Below are 27273 nucleotides of genomic sequence, written 5' to 3' on the forward strand. Positions count from 1 at the left end.
GGGTTGGAGATCAAGCCAAAAGCAGAAGAATCTGCTTAGATGATGCTTGGATGAGATGCGGGCGATGTGTGTGCGCGGAGCGATGCGTTCACTTGCCTCTCTCACCTTGCAGAGATCCACGAGTGTGTTCCCCTGGTCCGCCAGGATCCTCTTTTCCATCTTCACCCGTCGCAACCTGGTGAGAAAGTGACCCCACTCCACGCGTCACGGCGTGTTTTTTTTATTTTTATTTTTGCAACACGAGTACTTGCCCGCTACTTCTTCAATCCAACATGATTCTGTGCCAAATACTGGCTGCCATCCTCATGAGCTCCCTGCAGCCAACCTCTCCCTCTCCTCGGGTGGGAGTGGAAGTGGAGGAGGTTTGATTTACTCTGAGGTACAAATATCTCCAAACCTCTGCGCGTAAAAGTGTCAGTGCGGCTGTAAACCGAGCCGCTGGGGGGAGTTAATGTGGGATTTATGCTGAAACAAAAATGCTGCTTGTAAGGTTTTATTGCTCTATCTATCTATCCATCCATCCATCCATCCATCCATCCATCCATCCATCCATCCATATACTTTTGCAAGTGAAATTTTTCATTATTTCAATTTTTATTATAAGGACACAATTAATTACACAAACTGAATTACTCTTTTTTTTTAAATATTATGTATGCATTGATATACTATATAATATACTATTTTATATAATATGTATAAATATTAATATCAAGGATTATATTTATTTATAAACCTTTATATGTATATAAACAAAGGGCTTGATTAGCAATCTCATTTTCTTAATCAGTGTCTTAAAATGATAAATAATCTATCATCTATGGATCTGTCTGTACTCGCAGACACGTACCGATATTTAAATGTTTTTAATTATAAGGATCCAAGCCTGAAGGAAAATATAGTTTTTTAAATAATATTTATGAATTTATGTGTATATTTTATATTAGATGTATAAATATAAAATCCACGATTTATTAATTTTTGACCTGACTGTATTTAAAACCTGATGAACCATCTGTCATTCAGCTTTTTAAAATCATAAATTATCAATCCATCTATCTTTGCAGACGCATATGGGCATTTAAATGTTTTTAATTTTAAGGACTCTAGCCGGAAGGAAAATAAATTCATTAAAAGTTAGCATTTATGATATTTGTTAATTATATATTTTTTTCTCTTTTTTTCAAACTGTTGCACACTTTGTCAATCAGACCTTTTTCAGTAATTGATAAAGGCCAATACACGGCTCCCTGTGCTGTCACACTGTGTGTGTGTGTGTGTGTGTGTGTGTGTGTGTGTGTGTGTGTCTCACTGGTGGATAGCGAGTAGCAGCTTCCGCTGGTGCATTCGGACCCGTGTGTGATCTCGCTCCCTGGCCAGCTTGGTGTGCTTGTAGATGAGCCAAGTCTCTCTCAGCACGTTCGCCGCCGCGATTTTTATCTGCCGAGACGACGACAAGTCATTTGACGCGGGCGTCCATGGGTCATCCCATAATGTTTCGCGCCGGGGTCGGTCACCGACGACGACACCTACCCTCTTGGTGATGTGGGAATCCATCATGAAGTTGTGCACGTGCTTCTCGGCTCTGGTCAGCTCCAGCTTCCTGGCCACGACGGCCACCACCAGGACGGTGCAGCCGGCCCCCTGCCGGACCCACAGGCGTCAAACCGGACCCGCTCGAGACCCCCGTCCCCGTCTGGCGTGTTTTTACCATGATCCCCGTGAGGAGGCAGATGCTGCGGCCGCAGTAGGTGTGAGGAACCACGTCTCCGTAACCGATGGACAGGAAGGTGACGGAGACCATCCACAGGGCCTCCATGTAGTTGCTGCTCAGGTCCCTGTAGTTGTGGTGTCTGCAGGGCGGAGACACAGTCAAAGTTGATATGTAATAATTAATTAAAAACATTTAAATGTCCGTATGCATCTGCAAGTATAGACAGATTGATCATTTATCATTTTAAGAGGCTGAATGATAGATTGCTTTTCGGGTCCTATTTTTTTTTTTAATTTCCACTGTCCTAAAAAATGAAGGGAACCCGAAAATGACATCCTAGATCTGAATAGTTTGTTCTTTACATAGTTGAATGTGCTGACAACAAAATCAAACAAAAGTAATCAATGGAAATCAACTGTATGAACTCATGAAGGTCTGGATTTGGAGTCACACTTAATGTGAAAAACACTCTTTAGGCCGATCCAACTTTGATATAACGTCCTTAAAACAAGTCAAAATGAACCAGTGTTGCTTCCTAAGTGGACAGTTTGATTGTCTTGTGTGATTGACCTGGAGTTACATTGTTGTTGTTTAAGTGTTCCCTTTATTTTTTTGAACAATCTATATTTATATACACTGCTCAAAAAAATAAAGGGAACACTTCAAAAACACATCCTAGATCTAAATGAATGAAATATTCTTCTGAAATACTTTGCTCTTTACACAGTTGAATGTGCTGACAACAAATCACACAAAAATGATCAATGGAAATCAATTGTATCAACCCATGGAGGTCTGGAGAAGAATCACACTCAAAATTAAAGTGTAAAAAAAAACTCCGGGCTGATCCAACTTTGATGTAATGTCCTTAAAACAAGTCAAAATGAATCTGTGTTGCTTCCTGAGTGGACACTATGATTTCACACAAGTGTGATTGACTTGGTGTTACATTGTGTTGTTCAAGTGTTCCCTTTATTTTTTTGAGCAGTATATTTTATAAAAAAAATGTAATATATATTTTTATATACATTTTTATATGTATATAAAAATAGAATTATATACATATATTTATATAATATGTTATATATATATATATATTATTATTATTTTTTTGTTTATACATATTAAAACCCCACAACAGCAGATGAGAAATGAAGTGGATTTAAAGGCATTAAAAAAAAGTCAGTTAACCCGACGGATCTGATACAAATGTTTAATTCGGCTTTTCCAGGAGCCGGATTGGCAGCGTCCACCTGGAGGAAGACGGCGTACCTCTCGCACACGTGCAGCCCCCACGCCGCCACGATCCACAGGGAGACGCTGAAGATCATCAGCACGGTGCCGGGGTAGGTGGTCATCAACGTTTTCCCCACGAAGCGGGTGTTGAAGTGTATCTGAAGGTCACAGAAAAAGAACAAAATCGGGGGTCGCATTTTGTCATAATTACACTCATTTACGTAATTATTTTTTTTATTTTTTTTGACAGGAGGGACTCACTTAGCCAGACTATTTGGGATAGCACCTGTCAGATTATGATTGTGTAACACAGGCGAGATGAGGGATGAGAAATCGTGTTCTCAATCTGGCTCGGTACACGGGAGCGGGGGGGAGGCGGGGAGACAGAGGTCATTTTCGTCACTCTTAAATAGCGTTAAGAAGGGATGGGTTCGGTGGGGGATTAGCCGAATGAGCGCTATCAGCTGTGGAGAGGACAAAGCAGACAAGCGGAAGTGAGCATAATAGGGGTGCATCAGCATGTGGGACCAGGGGTCGGGGGTCAAGGGGCGGATGGGGGGGGCAAAACTGTGATAGTCACACCTCAAGTGTCACACGTCTACAGACCTCTCGGCCCACCTAGACACGGAACACAAACAGATGCGGATGAAAATGTCCGTAATAGAAGCCCAGTCCGAATCATAATCTCAAATAGAAACGCCCACACACACACACACACTCACTCACACATGTGCACGCACACACAAGACCCTCCTTCTTTTTGCGCAAACAAAGAAAGCCTGTGAGTTTTCAGCAGCAGCTTCTTCTCCGTTCCGCTTCCACTCGCCGCGATGGGATTTTTGAAAAAAAGCTACGTTCACCCTCCCCTCCCCGAAGCGTGGCGATGTCGTCGCAGCTCGATCCCGCCAGGGGTCGACGGGCGACCGCCCCCACCTTGTTGAGCGCTCCGATGCTGCGGGAGGCGGTGTCGGTGAAGAGGCGGCTGTGCAGCATCATGGCGCGGCCCAGCAGGTAGAGCCTCAGGAACATGGGCAGCGCCAGGACGATCTCCAGCTCCGTCTCCGACAGCGCCAGCCGGGCCGTGGTCTGCCGGAAGTACGCCAGCAGGCCCACCGGGTACGGGTGGATGGCCGCCGCCGCCAGCTCCAGGGCGATCAGGGACAGACGCTCCGTCGTCATGGCGATGCGCCAGTCCTCTGCGCCGATGTCGTGGACATAGAGCTGGTGGGGGGGGGGGAGAAAAGAAAAATGGATTTCGGGGAACTGGAACCCGTGACCAGGGGCGTGACCTTCAATGACCCAAACCCAGGGTTGGAAAAGCGAGTTACCTGAACCTCGCAGCAGTGATACGCCACGATCAGGCCCAGCAGGATGACCGTGGAAATACTGATAACTGACTTGAGCGAGAGGGAATAGATGGAGCTCTGTGGGAGACACACACACACACACACACACACACACACACAGAAACACACGCGCAGCCACTGTCAGCCGGCTGCTGTTTGTCATCAGCGCTCCGGCATAATCTCGTAATCTTACATGCATTTACATAATCCAGTTGCCGGACTTAATGAGGGTGGTCTTATGAGGGCTCTTTGTGTTTTGCCTGCCGGCGGCGGGGTTTTGCTACGAGCGAAGGGACCTGGCGGAGAGGGTTTCGCTGAGTTTCCCTTCGGCGCCCCCGTGTCGCGACGCACTGACCTTGCTGTAGACGCTCCAGGAGAGCTCCGTCTCCATCACCATCATCACCACGCCGAAAAGCCCCACCGCCAGGGCGCAGTCGTTCAGCCGCTGCCTCCTGAGAAACAGGGCCCTCCTGCGGACCAGGCGCCACCCGATGTTGTGGGTCTTCCAGTAGGGGTCGTCTTTGGCGTCCGGCTTGCGCTTGGGGCTCGGCGGCGACCCGGGCCCGGCGCCGCCGGCCGCGCACTCGGCCCCCGGCAGCGGGTTCTTGGGCTCGGACGGGGCGGGGTCCGGGCAGAACCGGGCCGGCCGGCCGTGGGGGCGGAGGTCGTCGTCCTTGCTGGTGATGATGATCTCCGGGAGGCTCTGGCGCTCCTGCATCTCCAAGCAGAGGCCGCTCGGCCCCGGGGAGCCTCTGCCCTCGGCGTCCGGGACCCCCAGGTGCCACGTGTAGGGGCCCTTGAAGGGCGACCCGCAGGGGGAGACGTGGATTTCGGAGAACGACGCCACCTTCTCCTGGAGTCTGTGCACGCCGGGGATTCTGGCTTTGCACTTGTGATTGCGATCCTTGTGCAGCGAGTTCCGCCGGCCGCCCCCCGACCTCTTCTCGCCTCTCCTGCTTTTAGCTTTGGAGCGAGGCGAGCCCGCCGCGTACAGGTGGCCGTTGTACAGAGGCGTGGTGGCCATGGCCTGGGTCCGGTCCAGCCAGACCGGGTGCTCCGCCTGCGCCTGGAGGGTGCGGTGGATCCCGCACTGCGGGGAGCAGGCCGGGTGCGGAGGGAGCGTCCGGGGCGGGAGGAGGGAACGCTGGTCCTCCGCCTCCCCTTCGTCCAGCAGGGAGAAGCTCATGGAGGCCGCGTGCTCCATCGGCCTGTTTCTGCGGGACGGTTTAACTGGAACGGAAACGTTACAGCCGCTCAATTCCGCTTCTACGTTGTAAATGCCCGAGTATGTTCATCGTTTTGTATTTTTAGGAACGCAACACCTTATTGCCTCTCGGCGATTCCTCACCGTCGGCTTAAACCGAAAAAATCCGAACGTCGTTGAATTTCCCCTTCGGCTTAATTTAATCGAAATGTCTTTTTCGGGTCTGGAGTCGAGGGTTGATTAAAGGCCTTACCTCTCCGGCGATGTCCTGGAGTATTTTTCTCTTAAATGTCCCGAGGAGGGCACGTCCGCACGGATCACGAAAAAAAATCACAATCGCCCGCTTTATCCGCAACCTCGACGGCGGAAACCGTGGAAATGGCGGCGCCGAGGCGCCCGCGGGGTCTGCTCAGAAGGAAATCTCCCCGGCTCCGTCTGCGTGAACTTTGCCGCGACCCATTAGCGGACGCTCAACGCCGCCGAGCCCCTCCCCTGGATCTGAGCAGGGGTTATGAACCTCTCCTGCGGATGACGACACGGGAGGTAAATACCGCCGGATATCCATGACGTGTCCTTCTGGCGGCGGCTGCCTTGTGATCGTCCGCCATCATCGGCCTCCTTAAAGCCGGGTGTGGGGGGGCTTAATGAGGCCACGCGCTCCTAAGTTGCAGATGTTGCTCGGAGCAAAGGCGAAGAAAAAGTCTTTTTTTTTTTTTTTTTTTCCCCTTCGCACGTGCATGGGAATTTCTGCCAGATCAGGAGGGTCAACACACGACGGGAGACGTCCGATTGGTTTGTGGCTGTTTTTATTTTTAATTTTTGTGACGGGCGGGGGGGGGGGGGGGGGGGGTATAAGCTTCACAAGAGAATACATATCAATTCCGCAGATTAGTATGGCGGATTAATCAAGTGAGACCCAATGCTTTTGAGCTTAGGAAATATCAAATATGTCACCCCTTAACCAGACAATATGTGCGGAGCGGGGCGGAGTATTAAGCATTAAAGTCATAACAATGACATTCGCCATCATTTGTTGATCTAAATCCTCTCGACAGATGGGTCTGGAGATAATAGAGCTGCCGCTAAATGAAGGGGTGGGGGGGCCCAAGGAGCGGCGGGTGGGCGGAGCGCATCCGGATAGCGGCGGGGATCAAGAGCGGCGTTATCTAATCGCGAGACGACACGGATTTAAAGATGGACGCGCAGGTGAGCGAGCGCGGCGCTCCTCAGGTGTCTCGCCAGATGTAAAACCGATTAATGATGTGAGAGATGATTCCGCGGGCCGCGTCTCCCTTCCGACGACGGCGGCAGCGGCGGCGGAGTAGAGCCGATTCCGCCCCTGCTAATAAAGACGGGGCACGCCGGGTCGTTACTAAGACGACGCGGACAGGATATATGCACATCTGCGAGGCTGCAAATTAATTCGAGCCCCCGGCCAAGTGCTTATAAATCCAGGCTCTAGCTGGTAGCTAAGTATGTCAATTCTTCTTGCCTCCGTGGCCGTCGGCCAAAACATCTTCAATTAGTCTCTTCTGCCGCAAATCATCCGGTGGCTACAGAGAGACTGAATTAAACCGGGATTTTTGTGTCCAATAATTGCTGCGGCTGCTAAATGGCAATCCATGCCCCGGATGTTTAGCGAACGCCGCCTCGGCTTCTGATCCGCATATTAATTTCCTCTCGCTGACGCCATTCGCCGTTTTTTTCAACATTTTTTTATTTATTCCCTTCAACCGTTCAAGCCGAGACAAGCAGACGGAGCGAACCCTTACTTAACTTTACGTTTCCCCTCCCGCCGTTGGGCTTATTTGCATATATATTAGGAGTGCATTAGCTCAGTTTGTTTGTCATTATTAAGCACTTCACAACTCCCCGGGCTGCACCACAGTGTTCTCCAACCCTCAACCCCGGGTTTCTCCGGCTGAAAGTGTGCAGATTCGGCGCGTCTCTCATCCCGCCGCAATGTTTGATGTGGTGAACGCAAAGGGAAGATAACTCTGGAACGCGGGGCGTCCGTGGTGAATAAGTCATGAAATAAAACCCCTCGCTTTTAATATATTCTCCGCTGCATAGGCTCATTTCAGACTCCGTTAGCAGGTGCAGTTTATGAAATAAAAACACACAGTAATCTCCATATATATTACCCTCTAAGTGGTGCTTGTTGGCATTTAAAAGAGCCTCTCCGTCATTAGGCCTAACAGGTTGTAACGCACGAGGTCGTGCGGACAAATAAAAAGACAAATAAATGCGCACACGCTCAGCGGAGATTTGCATAAATCCATCACATGTTCATTTTTTTTAACCGTCGGGCAGATTGTAAGAAAAAACGCTTAGAAATGATTATAGTGTATTTGCAAGTGTATTTGCAGTCCCTATGTCCTCTATTGTAAGTCGCTTTGGATAAAAGCATCTGCCAAATGCAATGTAATGTAATGTAAAAATTAGACATTTCACACTGGTGGATGTTTTTGCGGGTTTTGGCGATAGCGGCCTGTCAGGCGGAGGTGGCGCATCCTCTAATCCGATGGGTGGAGTGATTAAAAGCACGGCGCAGCTCGGGGGACCCCGAGTTCGGCGGCGGGTCAGAGCCGCGCCTTTAAAAGCGACGGATGGAAACCCCCGAGCCGCCGATCACCGATATATCTTTTCTAGCACCTGTTTCCCTCAGCCTCCCTCCCCTCTCGGTGCGAGATCAGCCGTGCAGCTCGGACACGGACCAGCAGATGTCACCACCGCCCCGCCGACGCCACCGCCGCCGCCGCCGCCGCCGTGCTTTACGAGGCCGAATGGATGGCGCGCCGGGCCGTGTCTGGGTGATACTTGGTGCAGTGCACTTTTTTTTTTTTTTTCCTTTCGCCCAATCAGCTCGGAGATGAACTCGCTCAATTTTTTCGCCGCCGTGGAGACGGAACGGTCCCCCGGCGGGCGCTCGGCGTCGCTTCGACCGATGACCCGGACGCACTTCTTCTTCTTCTTCTTCTGATTCCCGTTCCCCTCGGAGGGCCACTTTCCCGGCTGCGTGCAGCCGAGCGTGGACCGGAGTTCGGGGAACACTCAGCGCGTTTGACAGGCTCTCCGGGAGGGAGGGAACTCTGAAGGGCAGTGGAAGTAATAGGGTAATCTATTATACAGCCCAACTCTTTCTCCTCCTCCTCCTCCTCCTCCTCCTCTTCTTCAGGTCTTTTGGTTTCTTGCTGCCTGTGTCTCTGCATCAGCATTTTGTGAGGACAAATGAGAAGACGGGGTTTAAATACGGTGCATCCGCTCCCGCTGGCCTCCTGCAGAGACCAGCACTTTCTCAATTAGACCTGAGTCCATCTGCCTGGCTGGTGACTCTTACACACACACACACACACACACACACACACTCCTGGCTGGCAGTGCACTGCAGCTGTCTATTTTCTATTTATCTATTTACAAATTCAGCTGAAATTAGCTGGATTTTTTTTTTTTTTTTTTTTTTTTTGGTTTGTTTTTCGATCAGATGTGGAACCCCGCCTTGATGAATGGTTTCTCCCCCCTCGCCGCTCCTCCCTTCTATTTATCCCCGCGTCCACGTCCGACCTCCTCGGGCTTAATTCTCCATCAGGCTCTTTAAACTGCACACAATGCCTGCCCCCCTCACATGTTTAATAAGGTCAACTCGCGGCGATCGACCAATTAGAGACCACCCTTCTTCCACCCCCACCCAAGTCTTCACCCACCCCATCACTGATTTTCTTTTTTTTTTTTTCAAATGCTCTCCATTTTAGTCCCACCTCTCAGAGAGAGAGAGAGAGAGAGAGAGAGAGAGAGTCCGTCTCCTCCTCTTGCTCTTCCTCACCTCCCTCTCTCGTCCACCTCTTTCTGCTCCCCGGCGCTCCATCCCACTGATGCCGAGTGGGTGCAGACCGGGGGGGATTTCCAGCACCTTCCTGAGTCCGCGCTCCCTCCCTCACTCCTCCACCTACTCCCTCTTCCCTCCTCCGGTCGTCAGATCCCCCTCTCCCTCTCCCCCCCCCTCCCTCGTCCTCTCCTCCCCACCACCACCACCACCACCACCAGGATGTGGCACTCGATGGCTCTGCTCCTCTCCGGATTCTCGGCTCTGATTCACGGTGAGTTCCTCCTCCTCCTCCTCCACATCTGCGGCGGATTGCAGATGTCTCTCAAAGTGTGGATTGTGGAGGAATTCTGTGCGCGCGCGTGGGTTTTTGCGAATTGGCAACAGCGTGAACATTCAAAGTGGGAGCCGGCGACTCCGGGAGTGAGGATGCGAGTGCACCTGTTTGCTCCGATCCCTCGGAGACCCTCGGGACGCGACCCCCCCGAGCTCCGAGATGTTCGCCGGATGACATCCGACGCGGAGGACACCACATTTTCGCCGCCCTTCCTCCTCCTCCCGCTGCGCTCGCCACCCCCCCCCCCCCGTCTTTTGGTGCACAGGTCACAGCTCCGCGTCCAGATCAGCCCTTCCATCTTGTCTCCTCTGCGAAGCCGTCAAACTCGCGGGCGCAAAACAGCTCCGCCGCCGCCGCTTGGCTTTCCAGGCTGGGCTCTGTCAAGTTGTTTTTCCTCCCCCCAAAACAAACAAACAAAAACACGAGAGGCTAAAAAGAGCAACAGTTCCTGCTCAGAAATGCACGCCGCATCTTGAAGATCATCTCTGGAATTCCCTGAAGATCCCATCGTCACCTCAGGCTCCCGGGCCGGATCTCGCACGCCTTTTCTCCCCCTCCCCGAGTTACATAACGCCATCTGACATGTTTAATTGCGGCTCCTTCGAAATGCCTCGATTGCGTTGAGCCTCCTTTTAGTGTAAACCTGCCCGGCGAGGACCTCCGGGGAAAACAGCTGAACTTCACGTGTCGGAGCGGAGGGCGTCGGGATGACCTCCACGCCGGCCCCCCGGTGGATTTCTGCGTCTCAGTCTGCCGCGTCACGTGCGCGTGCGTGCGTGCGTGTGTGTGTGTGTGTGTGTCGACTGGGAGCGTTTCAGACAAACCTCATCATACTTTCACTAGCTCCAATTACAGGCCGATAAGGTTTCCCACTCATTCTAATTAAATTCTGCTTCTTTTTTTTTTTCTGTCTTTCTGGTCCCTTGAATCACTTTTTCTTTCTTTCCTCTCTCGCTAGCCTTCCTTCCTTAATGATGCCACGTTGATGCTTAACTCAGGCAAAAGTCCCCAGAATTTGCTTTGCAACTCCTCAAAGCCCAAAAAAAGCCTTTCCAGGGATTTTCCGCTGTGGATTCTTCTTCGTCTTCTTCCAGCCCCCTCTTGCTAAATCCAACCGTCTTCCCCCCTGCAGTGTCCCTGCAGGGTCCCCACCAGAGGAACCTGCTGAAGAACCTCCTCAAGGACTACAACCGGATGGAGCGGCCGGTGGCCAACGACTCGCACCCGCTGACCGTCACCTTCACCCTCAGCCTGGTCCAGATCATGGACGTGGTGGGTCCCGGCCTCCCGCTCTCGTCTTCTCGTCCCGGAGTTTTCCTTCGTCGTCGGATGAAGCCGGAGTCGTTCATCTGGGGAGAAGAAACAAAGAAAAAAAAAAAAAATTAATTTTGCGACGATGTCGGGATCGGGACGGGGAAGAAGAAGTTTCGCGGTCGAGCAAGTTCTCGCTTAAGACGCCGTTGAGCTATACTGGAGAGGAGAAAACCTCACACACACACACACACACACACACACGGTGCATCCTCTGTGAACTCTTGTTGAAATCTTCTTGTCTCTGCAACTGGACTTGAGTTTCTTCACTTGAAGGTGTTTCAGTTCTCATCTCAGAGGCTTCTTCAGGTCTAATGACTTCCAAATGGACCTGCTAGGTTTCGGGCGGGTCTCGCTTGTGGTGGATTGTTTTCCGATTGGAGGAGTCGATCCGCTAGAACTCGGCCTACGGGGGTCGTCGTTTGTTGGAAGAGAAACTTTATGGGATTATCTGGATTATATTCCGAAGCCTCTGAGATGAGGGCCGAAATGTCTTCAAGTGAAGAAACTCAAATCTGGTCTCCAAGACAAGAAGATTTCACCTCGACCTGAGACATCCTTTCAAACGTTTGCTCTTCATGTGTCTGCAGGATGAAAAGAACCAGGTGCTCACCTCCAACATGTGGCTGCGGATGGTAAGGACGGCGGGAGGGTGGAGGGGGGGGGGGGAGTCGGGGATTTCGGCATTTCGGGGGAAACGGATGTGGACCGAGCGCGTCGATTTTAGAGGAGCTCTTGCTCGGTCCAGGCGGGGCTGCATGGAGGGAGGGAGAGGGGATTCCTGCTGGATTGCATCATGTGTGGAGCTCCAGGGAGATCTGAGGTGTGCGGTGCTCTGGTGGTACACACCGTGTGTGTGTGTGTGTGTGTGTGTGTGTGTGTGTGTCTTCAAGAGTTGGTTTGACCACTATCTCCAGTGGAACCAGAGCGAACACCCCGGGGTGAAGAACCTCCGCTTCACCACCGACCAGATCTGGACACCAGATGTCCTTCTCTACAACAGGTAAAACACACACACACACACACACACACACGTGCGCAGGCATCATGTGTGATTCGGTGGTGTTGTAACCCCTCCCTGTGGCTCCTCAGTGCAGATGATGACTTTGACTCCACCTTTAAGACCAATGTGTTGGTGAACTCCAGCGGTTACGCCGAATACCTGCCTCCAGGTGAGCTCGTCGCTGCTCCGCCAAACTGCGGCGTCTCGTTCTCATAATCTACACAAGCCTCCCCTGTTTGTACGCCGGGCATTAATATTTCACCGCTATAATTCATTATCCCCGGTTACCGGCCGGTTATGGATCCCCAGCCGCAGAAATCGGAGGCTATAAATAGGAGGCGCGTCTTTTTTTCAAGCGAACGCTCTTCCCCCGGGTCACGGGCGGCCTTCACCTCGCAGGAGATCAAATCCCTGCAGAAGCAGAAGCCGTGGGAAAGCCACCTTTCCTTTTTTTTTTTTTTTTTCCTCAACTTCTATCCGGCGTCCGTGTTTATTAATTGGCTCGTGCCGACTGTAAATACGGCCGCTTAATGCCCGGATCGGGACCGGAGCCAATTAGGCGACTGCGGCGGGAGCCGGCGCTTTGGTTGGTTCCCACGAGAGGTGGGTTTGTTGAGAGAAATGATGAAATGAGGCTTTTTTTTTTTTTTTTTTTCATAATGCCGCAAAGGAGATAAATAAACGGCAGGCGTTGTATCTGTCATCCCAGCCTGGCTGGCGTTCGGCAGGTCTCTGGGAGAAGGTTCCTGTCAGTAAATAAAAAGCGGCAGGTCTGTGGGCGGCAGCCTGGAGCCTGATTCTCGGTAAATAATTCAAAGAGCCGAGCAGGAAAGGTGTGCTGTGGATACAGCTTTCTTTCTCTGGCAGCTGCGAGCGCGTAGGTCACGCCGGCTCCTCTAGCGGCGTCTGCATCGCCTGAACTCCTACAAATCGCAGCTGCGTTTTGGGTGAAAATAGACATGGGTGAGTTCGGGAGCTGTGTTTTATTTTTTATGACGAAGGCGATCCGCAGAAACACAGCGCCGCGGGCGGCTTTCTGCCTCGACCGGAGGGGCCGGGGTCACCGTCGCTAGCCGGGATCCGGGTTTTGGTGTTCGGAGAGGCGACGATGGAAGGTTCCTGGATGATTTCAGGCTGAGGAAGCGTTCATTCAATCCTTACCTGTGACGCCAGCCGGGTTGTGATTGGGCGAGAGGCCGGGTTCGACCGCGACGGGGATAATCGCTCATTTCTTCCTGCTCCGTCGCTCAATGGCACATCTGAGGATTATATTGTTTTTACTGGCGTGTAATTCTTTTATTATCGTTCTCGCTGCGACTCTTTTATGTGTCGATCCCTTCCTTCTCTCTCTCTGTGCCGCAAACGAGATCCCCCCCCCTCTATTTTTCCAATATTTATATTTCAAAAAGGGTCGAATTAATGTTTGCTCAAGGGACTGCATTTTTTTTCTTATTTTATTTTTTTATGTATCTGACAAATATTTGCTTCCTTTCCCTCCCACGCGTCCAAATTAAAGTCCCAAAAGGTGATATTTTTATCCCGCGCAGGAGGAGTAAAAATATTAAGACGGTCGTATTGTGTGCAGGATTTCAGTAAATAAGCCGTGCACACCAGATGATTGTCTTGTTCCTGCATGATAAGCACACACACGCATGCACAGCAGCAATTGTTTGCACAAGAAAACACCATTTTTCTTTTCATTTGTATCTCAATTTATCTTTTCAGCTTCGATAACGCCGGCCGTCTCACCTGCGGCGCGCCGCTGTCCGGGGTGGTCGGCGGGAGGAGGGGGTCACCGGCGGGTGGGCGGACGCCGGGCGGGGGGGCGATAAGACCCCTTTGTCGGTGTCGGACAGCCGGCTGTCACGATGCACGCGGATAAACAAAATGCAAAAAGCTGTTTGTGCACGATAAAGAGAGAAAACAAACGCACCCGCCGGTCGGTTTTAAAAGGATCAATGCCGCGTTCATTCATTCATCCGTTCATTCGTGCTCCTCGCGGCGCCCGCCGCACAGGAATCTTCATGAGCACGTGCAACGTGGACGTGCGCTGGTTCCCCTTCGACATCCAGAAATGCAAGCTGAAGTTCGGCTCCTGGACGTACGACGGCTGGCTGCTGGACCTGCAGATGAACGAGGCCGACGTCTCGGGCTACATGCCCAACGGGGAGTGGGACCTCATAGGTGGGTTCGCTAAACCCTCCTTTGAAACTTCCAGGTCGCCGTCGGTTTATGACCCGACTTTTTCCCCCCTCAAAGGAGTTCCCGGCACCAGAAACGAGCTGTTCTACGACTGCTGTAAAGAGCCTTACCCGGACGTGACCTTCATCGTGACGATCCGCCGGCGGACGCTCTACTACGCCCTGAACCTGCTCATCCCCTGCATGCTGCTGTCGTCCATGACCCTGCTCATCTTCGTCCTGCCGGCCGACTCCGGGGAAAAGATCTCACTGGGTGAGTGGATCAACGGTCTGGATGAGGGGTTCGCCTCACGGATGTTTATGGAGGAGCAGTTTTTCCCCGCCAGCCGCTCTCTGTTAGTCTCAATCAATGCCAGTTACGTGACAGGATCGGTCTTCCGCGAAGGCGTCAAGCCAAGTGTAGGGCAAAGTGATCCCTTGTGTATCAAACGGCGAGAAACCGATGGCGGAGACGTCAATCACGCCGCCGTTCTTTCACACGCGACGCCGCTCCGTCCTGACAACTAACCATCTGAAGGGAGGACGCCGGATGTCGGAGGAATGCGCTTATCCGGTATTTTCTTGACACTGGACGCGTGTTAGGGAGGCAGACACCCACAGCCCTGCCGTTAGCTTAGCACAAGGAAAGGATGGATGGAAGTACGTTGAATTAAATAATGCTGAAAAACAGAGCTTTTTTTCCCCGAAACAAATCCTGAATCAGTCAGTCGAGGGTTCGACATTTATAATACTGTAAATTCCAGACTATTTATATAGGCGGCGCCCACTCATTTTTTAAAAAGAAATTGTACATAAATAAGCCGCAGGTGTTCCTGTTGGAGCATGTGATGATAACGCAGGAGAGATTTTTTTTTTGAAAACTTTTCATTCGATAAATACCGGTACACAACGCAAATGCTTTTTTTTCTAGCGCAGATGCCGAACGTGGAACTTGGAAGCCGCATCAAATGCATCTCTGCGCTTCTTTTTCACGATAAGGGGTGTGTGAAAGAATGATCGTAAATACGAGCGGTTTGCCGTTTCATTTGTTCACTGTGACGGTACTGTAATTACCGGATTAAAATCTATAAATTAGCGCCGCATCGTTGTCAAAGCTGCAGTTCTCAAGTCGAAAATTGCGGACCTTTTTGCCGCGAGGGGGAAGCGCTATTTCTGCGGATTTGTGCAAAACGTGAATCCCTGCTTCGTCACGTTCGTGCACAAGCTGACATACGGTTTAAAAAAATCTGGCTGCACGTTTTCCTGCAATTTCACTGGATGTACATGAAAATATGTCTTTACAAAGACCGAAGCTAAGCTAACTAGCGGGAGATCCGCTGGATTACATCTCATCAGCGGGGACCCAGTGGATATTTTGCTCGATTTCAAATGTGGGATTTTAAAATTATTTGCAAGCAAAGCGAGGGGTAATAAGGGGGAGGGAAAAAAAAAAAACAGGAGGCTGGAAACGCATGAGGTGTACAAACCTAAAATAGACATCTTAGAAAGAGACGACGGAGACGAGGAAACGCGACGACTGCCGGAGGAAAATGAAAAGGTGAAACATTACGAAGGAGGAGGAGGAGGAAGGGCTGGGGAGCGGACGAGATAAGAACTCAGAAAGGATGACGGGAAGGCGGCTTCATCGCCTCCATCGCCTCCACCGGCTCCGTGAGGGCGGAAATCTAGCAAGACCAAATTGCTCCGGGGGCAAAAATTCATTTTAATCGCGTTTTTTGACGGGAGGCGGGACGAGAGATGGTTCTTCCCAGGCAGCTCGTCTCAGAGAGCAAATCAGACAATTCCCGTTATCTGACTTTGGCTTCTTTTTTAAAGCTCCGAACGTCTCCCATCTTCGCCTCCGCGCCGCTGGAGCTCCTTAAGGAGCCTTAAATAACCCCCAAACTCCCCTGGATCAAATCGAAGTGCTCCGATTTAAAAGAAACGATAAGCCCGTGTAGAATACGCGCGATAAGGAATAATTCGCAAATAAAACCCCAGAGCGTTGCACAAAATTACACTCGATGCACGACTGCTGTCATGAGATATCAGGGGATAATATTAACTTTGTGTGGGACTTGCCTTTTTTTTTTTTTTTTTTTTAAAGTCCGATTGCCTGAAGAAGTGATAATTTTGAAAGATAGATCAGCAAATAAATAAAAAGCGGAATAACTAATAAACTTCATAAATAAATCAATAGGTTGTAGATGCATTTGAACTTTTATGTAGGCACATAAAATCCAGTGCAACTACTTGAATATACATTTCCTCTTTTCATAAGAACACACCCTTGATACTGGACTCGACCTGGACAGGAAAAATATAATTTTGCTTCTATCACTAAGGACTTGTGTCTTATTTTATTTTATTTCATTTTTTTTCTCTCAGCTCTGGGGTTTCTTTTATTTATTTATTTTCTTTTTTATTCTCTGAATTTCTACCACTTTAACAATTGTAAGGCTTTTTTTTTTTCCTCCCGAGATTTTGAAAAAAAAGAGATTTAACAATTCGAATAGAAAAGTCTGCAGGTGTCACACTTGAAATCATTTAAATTGTTATTTTTTATTATTATTATTATTACTATTACCATTATTGTCATCATCTGCCAGACATGTCTGAGGGAGAGAACGTCGAAGCGAATCCCTTAACCTCCCTGAAAGACGCCTTACACTGCATTTCTGCACAGGACAAAGAACCGTGCACACACACACACACACACACACACAGAGCCAATTAACCTATTGATATAATTAAGGCTAGTGAATTGATTGGGGGCGTGAGGCTGACCAACCGTCCTCCCGGGAAAACGTTGTCAGCGGCCTGATAAAGGCAGCGCAGGGATGACGGGGCTGGACCTGCTGGGCTCGGAGGGGGAAGGAGACCAGCTACTTTTTAAATAACCGTGTTAAAATTATCTACCTGCGCTAAAAATGCTAAATATATAGTTATCTCTATATCTACTGAGTATACTTACACAATACATGTTGTGCGCCTTGCATAAGTGCATGAATCTTTATTGCGCACTGCAGCAGAGTACATTTTTGGTCATTGGCTCAACTTTTGAAATCAGCAACGAGAAAAAGCACCGCTGTCCGGACAACTGTGATTTTATCGTAATTTTCGGACTATTGAGCGCACCTGAATATAAGCCGCGCCGGCTAAAAGTAACTAAATGACTACATGTGTACATCTATAGGCCGCACTTGTCAGGTGTCCACGTCGTAACATGATATTACACGGAAACTTTTTTTTTCAACTTTTAATTAAATACATACCGGTAACATCCACAAATATGTGCTGGAAAAGCTTTTTTCCGAGCAGTGAAAATAAAAGAACACAAGGAAAACTCCATCCATTCATTTTCTATCCCAGCTTTATCGTACTCCAGCTAATCGCTATCTTTGTCTTCCTCCTGTGCATTAAAACAATTAAAATTGTCGTGTTCGGTGTTGGAATTGAAAGGCCCCGGAGTTTTGCGATCTGACGTGACGAGGCTAAATGTTTTGGCGGCGTGAAGCTTGTTAGCCCCGAAAAATCCATAAATTATGCTGCTTATAGTCGGGAAATTACAGCAGTTCCTTCACTTTTCTCCTTCTCGGCTCGCTTTTACGATGCAGTGGTGGATTGAGAGATAAAGTAAATGCACTTTGAAGGTGACATTCTGGGGGGGAAAAAAAAAAAAAACGTTTTAATCTCATTGGAAGTGGTACATTTTCCCCAGTTTTCCCCTTTCTTAAGAAGAAATCATCGGGAAGAGCTTGCTGGAACTTGCAGTTGCTTGCACGGGAAGCGAGATCCCAGACCGGCCGCCCCGTGTTTCAATCAACCGGCAAGTACCGTAGAGAAGATGGATGACGGAGTTTGACCGGCGTGCGATCTACCAACGTTACCTTCGCCATCGACCGGTTGATCCCCGGAGGAGGCGGGGGGTGTTTTTGCAGGACGCCGCCGTCTTGTCGTGTGGATTAGCCGTCAGAGCCGTAACACAGGGACTCTCTCCTGTGCACGGGAAGCCCGGAGCGAACGCCGTGTCGAAAAGCGTTCGGCCGCGTGCGCGCTCTGCAAAACGCCGCCACCTCCGCTTCTGTTTGTCTATTTATTTATTCATCTCTTCGTTTTCCTCCCCGCCAGGAATCACCGTCCTGCTGTCCCTGACCGTCTTCATGCTGCTGGTGGCCGAGATCATGCCGGCCACGTCCGACTCCGTCCCCCTCATAGGTGTGTGTGTGTGTGTGTGTGTGTGTGTGTGTGCTGGAGCGGATTAAACATCGACACGCTACATTAACAGAGCGGTACGGTCTCTTCACGCCGGCATAAATCAATAGTTTACATAGAGAATGATGCTAATGACTCGGTGTAACGTGTCACTCGTGCCGGCGGAGAGTTACGAGCGCAGTTTCTGCCGCCGCCGCCGCCGAGCTTTTTAACATCTTTCAGCTCATTCCGGTTTTATGAGCTGCAAACTTAATGGTTCTGGTTTCCTCCCACCGCCCCGTCTCGCCCTCCAGCCTGTTTTTTTTTTTTTTTCGGCGTCTGTTTTAATTAAGAAAAGAAGGGGAAGAAAATAAAATATCTCTGACATACTGACTCGATGCCGCCCACACAGCTGAGGTTTGCATTCGGCTGCAGGGGAAGGACACGGGGAGACGGATGAAGTGCTCAAAAAGCTGAAGCCTCGGTGAATATTTGTCAGGCGGCTGAATTGAAATATAAAAATATAGGATAGCGTTGCCAGGTTAGAGCGCTCGCGGTTTATGATCCGTCGTAGAGCAATTGTTCACCCCTCTAACCCTTTGGCCGCCAGATCTGATTCAATTTTTTTCCACTATGAGCGCAATTATGCAAAAAGGGAAGGATGGATCGTCATTCTTCGGCACGCAGACTGGAGAAGCCGGGATTTGATCCGCGTCTCCGTGCAGAAGAATCCTCGTGCAACACGCCGAACCCCCCGGTTAACGCCATCGGTGTGTGAACGGGTGAATGCGAGCGAGCATAAACCCATAAACCGTTTTGTAAGTTTGTTTTTCGGGAGCCCAAACGTGGCAGTACCACCGGCGGCCAGGTGGGGCAGCGCCGCGCAGACGCAATATTGCGTCAGTAGAATCAGGAATAATTTACAAAAGCGTGTATTTCATGGCCGCTTAGATCGCTTTCTTAAAACTTGCACTATCCCCTGCCTTCCGCCGCCGCCGCCACTGCCGCCATGTTTGTGATTGTTTAAAACACAACGCAGGACTTGGACGTGTGTTGAGCCGCATTTTGTAATAAACGCTCAAAATGTAATAACTTTGTCATTTCATTTTGTAATAAAGCTGCATTTTGTAATAAACTGCCCCAACGCATTTTGTAATAAATTTTGCCGCATTATGTAATAAGTTATTACATATTGAGAAGATTATTACAAAATGCACTTGCAATTTTTTTATTCTCTAGCTAATGTAATAACATGGAATTTATAGAATATTCTCTGTTAATGCAACCTTTGAATAGTGTACTGATAGTAATTGCAAAGCACTGCTACTAGGCTAATACAGTGATACTAATAATAGGCCTAGCTTTTACAAATTCTTTAAAGTAAAATAAAATACAATGAAGAAATAAACTATGCTTTAGAGTTGTTATTGCATAATGCACCATGTTATTACATTTCCAAGAGAATAAAAAAGTTGCAAGTGCATCTTGTAATAATCTTCTCAAAATGTAATAACTCATTACATAATGCGGCAAAATTTATTACAAAATGCGTTGGGGCGGTTTATTACAAAATGCGGCTTTATTACAAAATGAACTGAAAAGTGATTACATTTTGGTCGTTTATTACAAAATGCCCCGCAATTACAAAATGCATCTCAACAACGTGACCTCTGCACTGCCCTCCGGTGGCCATCCAGGGAAACCTATCCAAGTCCGTGAGCATAAATGGGCCTGCAAGCGCTAAGATGAGACCATTTGACAACAACAACAAACAAAAAAAAATCCCAAAACAAAACGCTGCAAACGGTTCCGGTTCAGGGAGCCGATGCTCAGCAGAACAACAGTTTATCTTCATTAACAAACGCGGGGAGAAAAAAATACAAACGCTGCACGGTCAGACGATGACTGAGTATCCTCCCGCGTGGTAAAAGAAGAGGAAAAGGATAACGATATTTAGATACTGAATTCGCTCTCTCCCTCGCAGGTCAGTATTTCGCCAGTATCATGATCATCGTCGGGATGTCTGTCATCGCCACCGTGGTGGTCCTGCAGTACCACCACCACGACCCCAACGGAGGGAACATGCCAAAATGGGTGAGACGGAGAAGCCACCTCTTTGTCTTTGTCACCATCTAGCTCTTGCTACCGCGCCGCTTCCTCGCCGCTGCCATTTTTTTTCCACGGTTGCGCTCCATCCGTCTGTCAGACCCCCCCGCTGCCCTCCCCTCGTCTCTGTAGCGTGTGACTCACCGGCCCTGCCAGGCGGCGTTCATCACCCTCCTCTCCGCAGACTCCGACCGGCGTGTGGGCGGCTTCCATTTGACTCCATCGCTCCCGTTTGTTCTCATTCCTTCGCAAAAATATGTTGTTCCGGAATATGCAAACCTACCGGCGCGCCTGCGATTTTTCAGTTTAAAGTACGTACCGAGTAATTGGTGCATGCGAGATGCGGAGGAGGGGAAGCGACCGCCGAAACAAACAGCTTAAAAGGGCTCGCCAGCCAATCGGAGCCGGCGTGTGTTGACGCCGGCGGGCCGACCTGCCTTTTCGGGGATAAACCTCTTGGAGGGAGTTTCTGTTTCCTGCGCTCCCGCTTCACTCCCTCCCACGGTGAATCCACGGTCTGCTTTTGGACTCACAGGTGCGGCTGGTGTTGCTGCAGTGGGTCGCCTGGTTCCTGCGGATGAAGCGTCCCGGGGAGAACGACAACCCGGAGCGCCCCCCCTGCGCCCCACACCTGCGCCGCTGCTCCTCGGGCTCCCAGAGCGGGAGCATCCCCAACCCCCCGGACTCGTCCCTGCACCCGCTGCACCCGCAGAGCCTGGCCCCGCTGCACGCCGGCCACGCGCACCTGCACGCCCAGTCCAGCGCCAACAACAACGGCAGCCTCCTGTACATGGGCTTCCAGAGCATGGAGGACCCTTCGCTGCTGCAGGAGCAGAGGAACAACATCTCCGCGGGGCCGCCGCCGCCGCTGCGCGTGGCGGGGAGCCCGCCTCCCCACCTGCCCTCTCAGTTCTGCAGCTCCCCGCCGCCTCCTACGCCCAACATGGATACGGCGGGCTGCCCGAGCACCGTGTCCAGCGGCGGCGGCGGCGGGGGCGGCTTCGGGGGGTTAGGGGGCTGCTCGACGGCGGGGATGGGAGACCCCCAGCTGCAGGCCATCCTGGAGGAGGTGCGCTACATGGCCGACCGCTTCCGCGAGCAGGACGAGTCGGAGAGCACGGCCGACCAGTGGAAGTTCGCCGGCGCGGTGATCGACCGCCTGTGCCTGGTGGCGTTCAGCGTCTTCAACATCATATGCACCATCTCCATCCTCATGTCCGCCCCCAACTTCGCGGACGCCATTTCCAAAGACTTTATCTGAAGCCGAGAGGGGAATCAAAAAGGACGGAGACCGGACGCGTGCAGGTGCGGTTTAGGGGAACAAAAGTGAAGCAAGGCAGAACCGGCCGCGGATGCAGCCAAACACAATTTCCCGCCAACTGAAGGCTCCGTGATTTGTGACTCCGAGGAACCCGGGAGCCGGGGGGAAGGAAAAAAAAAAAAAACGGTTTTCTTTTCCAGCGAATCCTGCTATTGTAACTTATAATGACACGAATGTGAATGAGGGGAAGGGAAGGCGAGCGGGGAGTCTCATCAGAGCAGAGACAAGGTGAAATGGATTGCGGTTAATACGAAGATTTGAATCCTATTAAATTGGGCGGGATGGGGAGGGGGGGCGAAGAAAATTGCTAAGCTTCACTTAGGATGTTGTTGAAGCGTGGGAGGGATTGAAGGAAGAGGAAGCGGCAAACAGACGGAGGCAGATAAACAACAGAGGCGTCGGTTTGGTTTATATTCCGGAGCGACGGCGCCTTCGCAGCCCCACGCCGGGAGAAGACTGCATCGTTTAAAGTGATGGCGGCGGTGGGGGTGGGACTTCTGCAAGGACACACAACAAAGAGCGATCATGATGGAGCAGGAACGGTGGGGGGGGGGAACGACGATCCCCGGAGATACAAAGCTGACTAAAGATCAAGAAGGAAGCAGAACGGCGGGACGGGAGCGGAGCGAAGGATGATCTCATCTATTATTCAATTACTGTCCGGCTAATGACCGTCAAATTGAGAGGCTTCAGATAATCTTCAGGACTAATAACCTTTTTAAAAGATGGAGTCTGCTCTCTGCTCCGGAGAAAAAAAAAAAAAAAAACTTTAGAATTACCAAGGGCTTATCTTTCGGAAAATGAAAACCAATCTGCAAAAAAAAAAAAAAAAAAAAAAAAGTGGAAATCAAACACGCCGTGTGCGGCGTTCATCAGACAACTGAATTAAACGGTCATCGCCAACATGGCCGCTCCTGAGATTTCTAAAGGCGGCTATCTAAGTGTATCTGGCAGGTCCTAATGGACCTCATTGGATTTCCTATTACGGTTTCAGTGACTCGGAGGAGGGGGGTCGGGGGGGGGGGCAATCTGGTTATGAACGCAGGGATCAGCCCGAGTGCGTGAATTAACCTGAAGAGGCAACATCTCATCAAATCCCCGCTAATTCCCCTTCGGCGGGAGGGGCGGCTGGCGCGGCTTCACCGCCGATTTCAAATCCCGAAAAAAAAAAACAAAAAAAAACGGAGAAGATTTTAATAGAAGCGTATTTTACGTGAAATTGATTCCTGAGCGGTTAAATATTTAATAAGTCTGAAGTTAATCTGCGACCCGCAGCCAACAGGGGGAAAAAGATACATCAGAAATCAGTTTGGCTCTGATGGAACTGAAGAAATTATTGGACGTGGTTGACGGCGTGCGGGCCCTGGATTGGCGCCCGAGGGTTCGGGCCTTTCCAGGAGACCCCGGCGGATGTGGACTCGTGTTCGGGCGACTCATTTAACAGACTTCTTTTTTGTAACATCTTAAACTCAAGATCCAGATCCATCCGTCTTCTAATGCTTATGCGGGATGGGGTCGCGAGCCCATGTCGAAGCAGGGAGGCCCGGGCTTCCCTCTCCCCGAACACTCGGTCCAGCTCCTCCGAGGGATCCCGAGGCGTTCCCAGGCCAGCCTAGAGAGAGTCCCTCCAGTGTGTCCTGGGTCTTCTCCGGGGTCACGTCCAGGAGGCATCCTGACCACCTCTTCTGACTCCTCTCCACGTTGAGGAGCAGCGACTCTGCTTGAACGCAGATCAACCGGTAAAGCTCAGCTGCTTCTTTACCAGAACAAGACCAGGTGACAGAGTCGGCATCACTGCTGACGCTCTTCCGGTCCACCTGTCGATCTCCTGTTCCATCCCTTCCTCATTCGTGAACAAGACCCCGAGATACCTGAACCTCTCCACTTGAGGCAGAACCTCTCGGGCTGAGTCCACCTGTTTTTGTCTGAGTACCGTGGTCTGGGATTTGGAGGTGCTGATCCTCATACCGAACGCTTCGCATTCACCTGTGAGAGCGGTCCGATGAAGCCAACAGAACCGCATCGTCTGCAAAAAGCACTAGAAATTCTGTCTGTAAAAGTTATGGGTGGAACCGTTGACAAAGAACAGCCCAGGCGGAGTCCAACCCTCGACAGAAATGAGACCAATTCACTACCGGCGATGCGGCCCAAGCTCTTGCACCGGTCATACAAGGACCCAACAGACCCTATTACAGGGTTCAGTACCCCAGACCCTTTGAGCACCCCCCACAGGATTCCTCCAGGTCCACAAAACACATGTAGACTGGTTGGCCAAACTCTCAAGGACCCTGACGATGGTGTCGAGCTGGTCCACTGTTCCACAGCCATGATGAAAACCACATTGCTCAACCTGGATCCGAGCTTCAACGACCCGTCGGACTCTCTTCTCCAGCACCCCTGAGTAGACTGGGTAGATGGAGCAAACCCTCCGAGCCACTTCAACGCGATGCTGCAGAGGCGTGTCGGCCAGGAGAGCCCGACATCAGCCGGAGCCTCCGGGAACTCGGGGCGGACCGCCTCGACAACATCGCCCCGGAAATAGGAGAGCCCACCCCCAAAGTCCCTACGACTCTGCTGCCTCATCGGAAGGCGTGTTGTCGAGATGGAAGAAACCTCGGAAGTAGCGGGGGGTTACCGGCTCAACAAACACCGACCGCCTTACGGCCACTGTTCCTGGAGGCACCAAACATGGCTGAGACTCAAAGTCCCCTGCCTCCTGCCAGAGGTGGCAGTTAGAACCCTTTCTGACCGGGGACTCTCCCAGACGTTCCCAACAGACCCTCACGATGAGTTTGGGTACCCGGTCCGGCCGGCGCCAAGCTCACATCGCACCCAACCCTTATGGGTGGGGAGTCCAAGAGAAGGGGAACCCACGTTACCTAACAGGAGCCGCCATCGAGTCCCAAGGGAAAAACAGGTCCATTTGACTTTTTCGTCATTGGGGTTCCTCGCCCAGGACCGAAGACCCCTTCTCCACGATGAGGCGGCGGCTCGAGGAGGGGATCCCGATAAAACGCTCCTCTCTGCTCGCCCTCTGTGTTTTAATTAGCGCTAGAAAAGGAAAAGCATCAGGACTAGTTTATGGCCTCTGGGAAGTGGCGTTTGCGCGCGTTAACGCCCGGCCACGTTGGCAGAAAATCACATTCACGCAACGCCACACTTGTCAAAAAGGGAGGGGATTGATCGGCGCGCTGCCGGGGTGTCTGTTGCGCCGCAGACGGCGATCGAGCTAATAAGGCAGTGGAGGTCATGCCTTGGCGGCTCCGCTACTGCAATCTGGTGCGGCTAATCGCTAAGTCATCCCCCCCACCCCCTTTTTCCTCGCCGCGTGGCGCTGGGATTCACGGAAGGTTGCGTTTGCTTTGCGATTCCCCTCAAACGCTGATCCAAGTAAAAGACACAAAGCGATTACGCGGTTGATTAAAAAAAGAAAGGAAAACCGCTGAACGAAGTTGTTTTTCATTTAAAATCTGATTTTGCCAAATGGAGGTTTTTTGTCGGCGATGGGTTTTCACTTGATGAATAGAAAAAAAAGGCGGAATTGTCTACATTTTCTGCGCCGTGGCCGTTCGAGCAAGCCGGTTCTGGAATCCGAACATCAGCTGGAGTTTGTTTTACGCCCCTGCGGGGAGGTAGTTTTCCAAAGGATGCCCCCCCCCCCCCAAAAAAAAGAAAAAAAAGCCTCTGGTTTCTAAGAACGTCCCAAACACCGGCTTCCCCGCGAACATCCCTCCAGATAAAAAATATGTATTAAATCCCTGTCCAGTCCCCGGTGGCTCAGTTCCCCTCCTGTGCGCCGGCAGGGAGAGACTTTACTTTCAAACTCAGCACCTCCTCTTATCTCCCGTCTCCTGTGTTTTCCTCCGGCGGGCAGAACACAAACTTCCTGTCTGGGTTCTTCTTTGTTGTATTTTTATTTCGAGGTGGCCGTTCTCCTCCCGGAACATACTGACATCTGTACAGAGCGCTTTCCCATCCTGGAAATAAAAGAATTCTCTGTGTTTTTTTTTCTCCCCGTGTCCAACGCCGCCGCCGCCGCCGCCGCCGGTCTGCTCCCGGCCTTGGCTGCTCGCCGGCTCCGGCGTTCAAAAAGAAAAGAAAAATGACAGAGCGAGCGGGTTTGGAGAGGAGAAAGTGCTGACGCGCAGTGAGCGCCGGACAGGGCCTTAATTGATCGCCGGTCCTGGGTGGAGGGGAGGATGGAGCGGAGCGTTAATGGAGGAGCCAAGGGGGCACGCCGGGTAATTCTCTGGATTTATGGGGAGCAGGGGCCGCGGGGACGGCGGGACCGGCAGGCGAAACCAAAGGTCGTCGCACTTTATCAGGCAAAAGGGAAATATAAAACCATTAAAATAAACAGAAATGACATACGTGCGGTCGCTATTAATCCTCGGGTTGGGGTGGAGGAGGTGGAGGAGTGTGGCCTTCACTGTGCCACTCAGTCAGTGTGTCAGCAGTGTATTTATAGTAGCCTGCTGGTCCTTAGTCAACCCTGGCAAAAGGTCCCTGTTTGATGAGCCCACACACACACACACACACACACCTTCCCCCATTCTCCGAGCACAACAAATCTGCAGCATAAGCAATCTGGCATCACCCAGATTTACTGTGTTCACTCATATGGAATAAAAGAAGAGGAAGAGCCTCCAGGACTGCGTGCACAGAATCCACCAGTTTGTGAGTGTGTGTGTGTGTGTGTGTGTGTGTCCTTCATAATCCGGCAAAGGCTGAAAGCTCTGTCTGATTCCGACTGAGATGTGCACAAGATGTGCCATCCTCCGGGTTTGAACCGGTGCATTTAAGCGAGGCGGAGCTAAATCCGCAAGCGAGGACGAACGCCGTGGTCGCTGCATGCTAACACGCTAACAGCGAGAAATCTGCATCGCACGCGTGCAGAAGCGCCCGGGACGCTCCGTTGAGGACCCCGACGTCCGTCCCGGCCCCGCGCGCCGCGGCCGATCAATGCCTTTTAATTACCAAGGGCCCGGAGCGGCGGTCGATACAGCTGACGAGATGCAGGGGCAGATGGAGAAAGATGCTCCAGATGATGATTGATGGCATCCCCTCCCGCCCCGCTCCTCCCTGCAGGCCGGCTCCGCAGACGTGTCCTTAGGCTTGATTAATCCCGCCGACCGCCGAACCCCCCGCAGGGCGAGTGGCGCCGGTCTGCGGGTTAAGTGGCCACATCTTGTCGCCCCCCCGCCCCAACAACCGCTGATAAGTCCAACCAGTGTTCGGGGGAAATCGGGATGGGAGGTTTGGGACACTGCAAATATGCTCCGCGCGACCCCGATGTCGATGGTTGATCAATAAGCAATCAAAGGTTTGTGGCTTGTAGGGACGGAGAACATAACGGGAACGATAATATGCCAGGTTTTCTTCTTTATCGTATGTGTTTTTAACCCCACGGGTCTGGACTCCAGACGGCTTCGAACTGAACCCGAACCCGCGCGTTCTTTTCCCGTTAAATGACGAGACGGCGGCGTAAATGTCAGCCA

General features: G+C 51.1%; 2 protein-coding genes across 4 annotated transcripts; one reads left to right on the forward strand and one right to left on the reverse strand.

Annotated features, from left to right (window-relative positions):
* Positions 1 to 88: 88 nt before the first annotated feature.
* On the reverse strand, positions 89 to 6042 carry LOC147216088 (small conductance calcium-activated potassium channel protein 1-like). Its single transcript, XM_086177582.1, has 10 exons — positions 5754 to 6042; positions 4652 to 5526; positions 4279 to 4374; positions 3884 to 4171; positions 2987 to 3108; positions 1712 to 1853; positions 1534 to 1644; positions 1313 to 1440; positions 273 to 438; positions 89 to 175 (listed from the first exon to the last, which is right to left on the reverse strand). Exons 2-10 carry the CDS (start codon positions 5498 to 5500, stop codon positions 89 to 91), a joined length of 1989 nt encoding a protein of 662 aa, XP_086033708.1. The 5' UTR covers positions 5501 to 5526; positions 5754 to 6042.
* Positions 2948 to 25776, forward strand: chrna11 (cholinergic receptor, nicotinic, alpha 11). Of its 3 annotated transcripts, none has more exons than XM_086178088.1 (10): positions 2948 to 3060; positions 10793 to 10932; positions 11562 to 11606; positions 11865 to 11974; positions 12064 to 12143; positions 13991 to 14158; positions 14234 to 14428; positions 18286 to 18372; positions 20333 to 20442; positions 20990 to 25776. In XM_086178088.1, exons 2-10 carry the CDS (start codon positions 10855 to 10857, stop codon positions 21713 to 21715), a joined length of 1599 nt encoding a protein of 532 aa, XP_086034214.1. In that variant the 5' UTR covers positions 2948 to 3060; positions 10793 to 10854; the 3' UTR covers positions 21716 to 25776. The 3 variants fall into 3 exon arrangements, with proteins under 3 accessions (XP_086034214.1, XP_086034212.1, XP_086034213.1); XM_086178086.1 differs by lacking the exon at positions 2948 to 3060 and adding an exon at positions 9546 to 9597; XM_086178087.1 differs by lacking the exon at positions 2948 to 3060 and adding an exon at positions 9546 to 9597 and having other exon boundaries at positions 11889 to 11974.
* The last annotated feature ends 1497 nt before the right edge of the window (positions 25777 to 27273 follow it).

The sequence above is a fragment of the Fistularia commersonii genome, chromosome 30 (genome assembly GCF_037954325.1).
Source record: "Fistularia commersonii isolate RoL2024-O1a breed Wild chromosome 30, RoL_Fcom_v1.0, whole genome shotgun sequence".
In the NCBI taxonomy this organism is placed as follows: domain Eukaryota; kingdom Metazoa; phylum Chordata; class Actinopteri; order Syngnathiformes; family Fistulariidae; genus Fistularia; species Fistularia commersonii.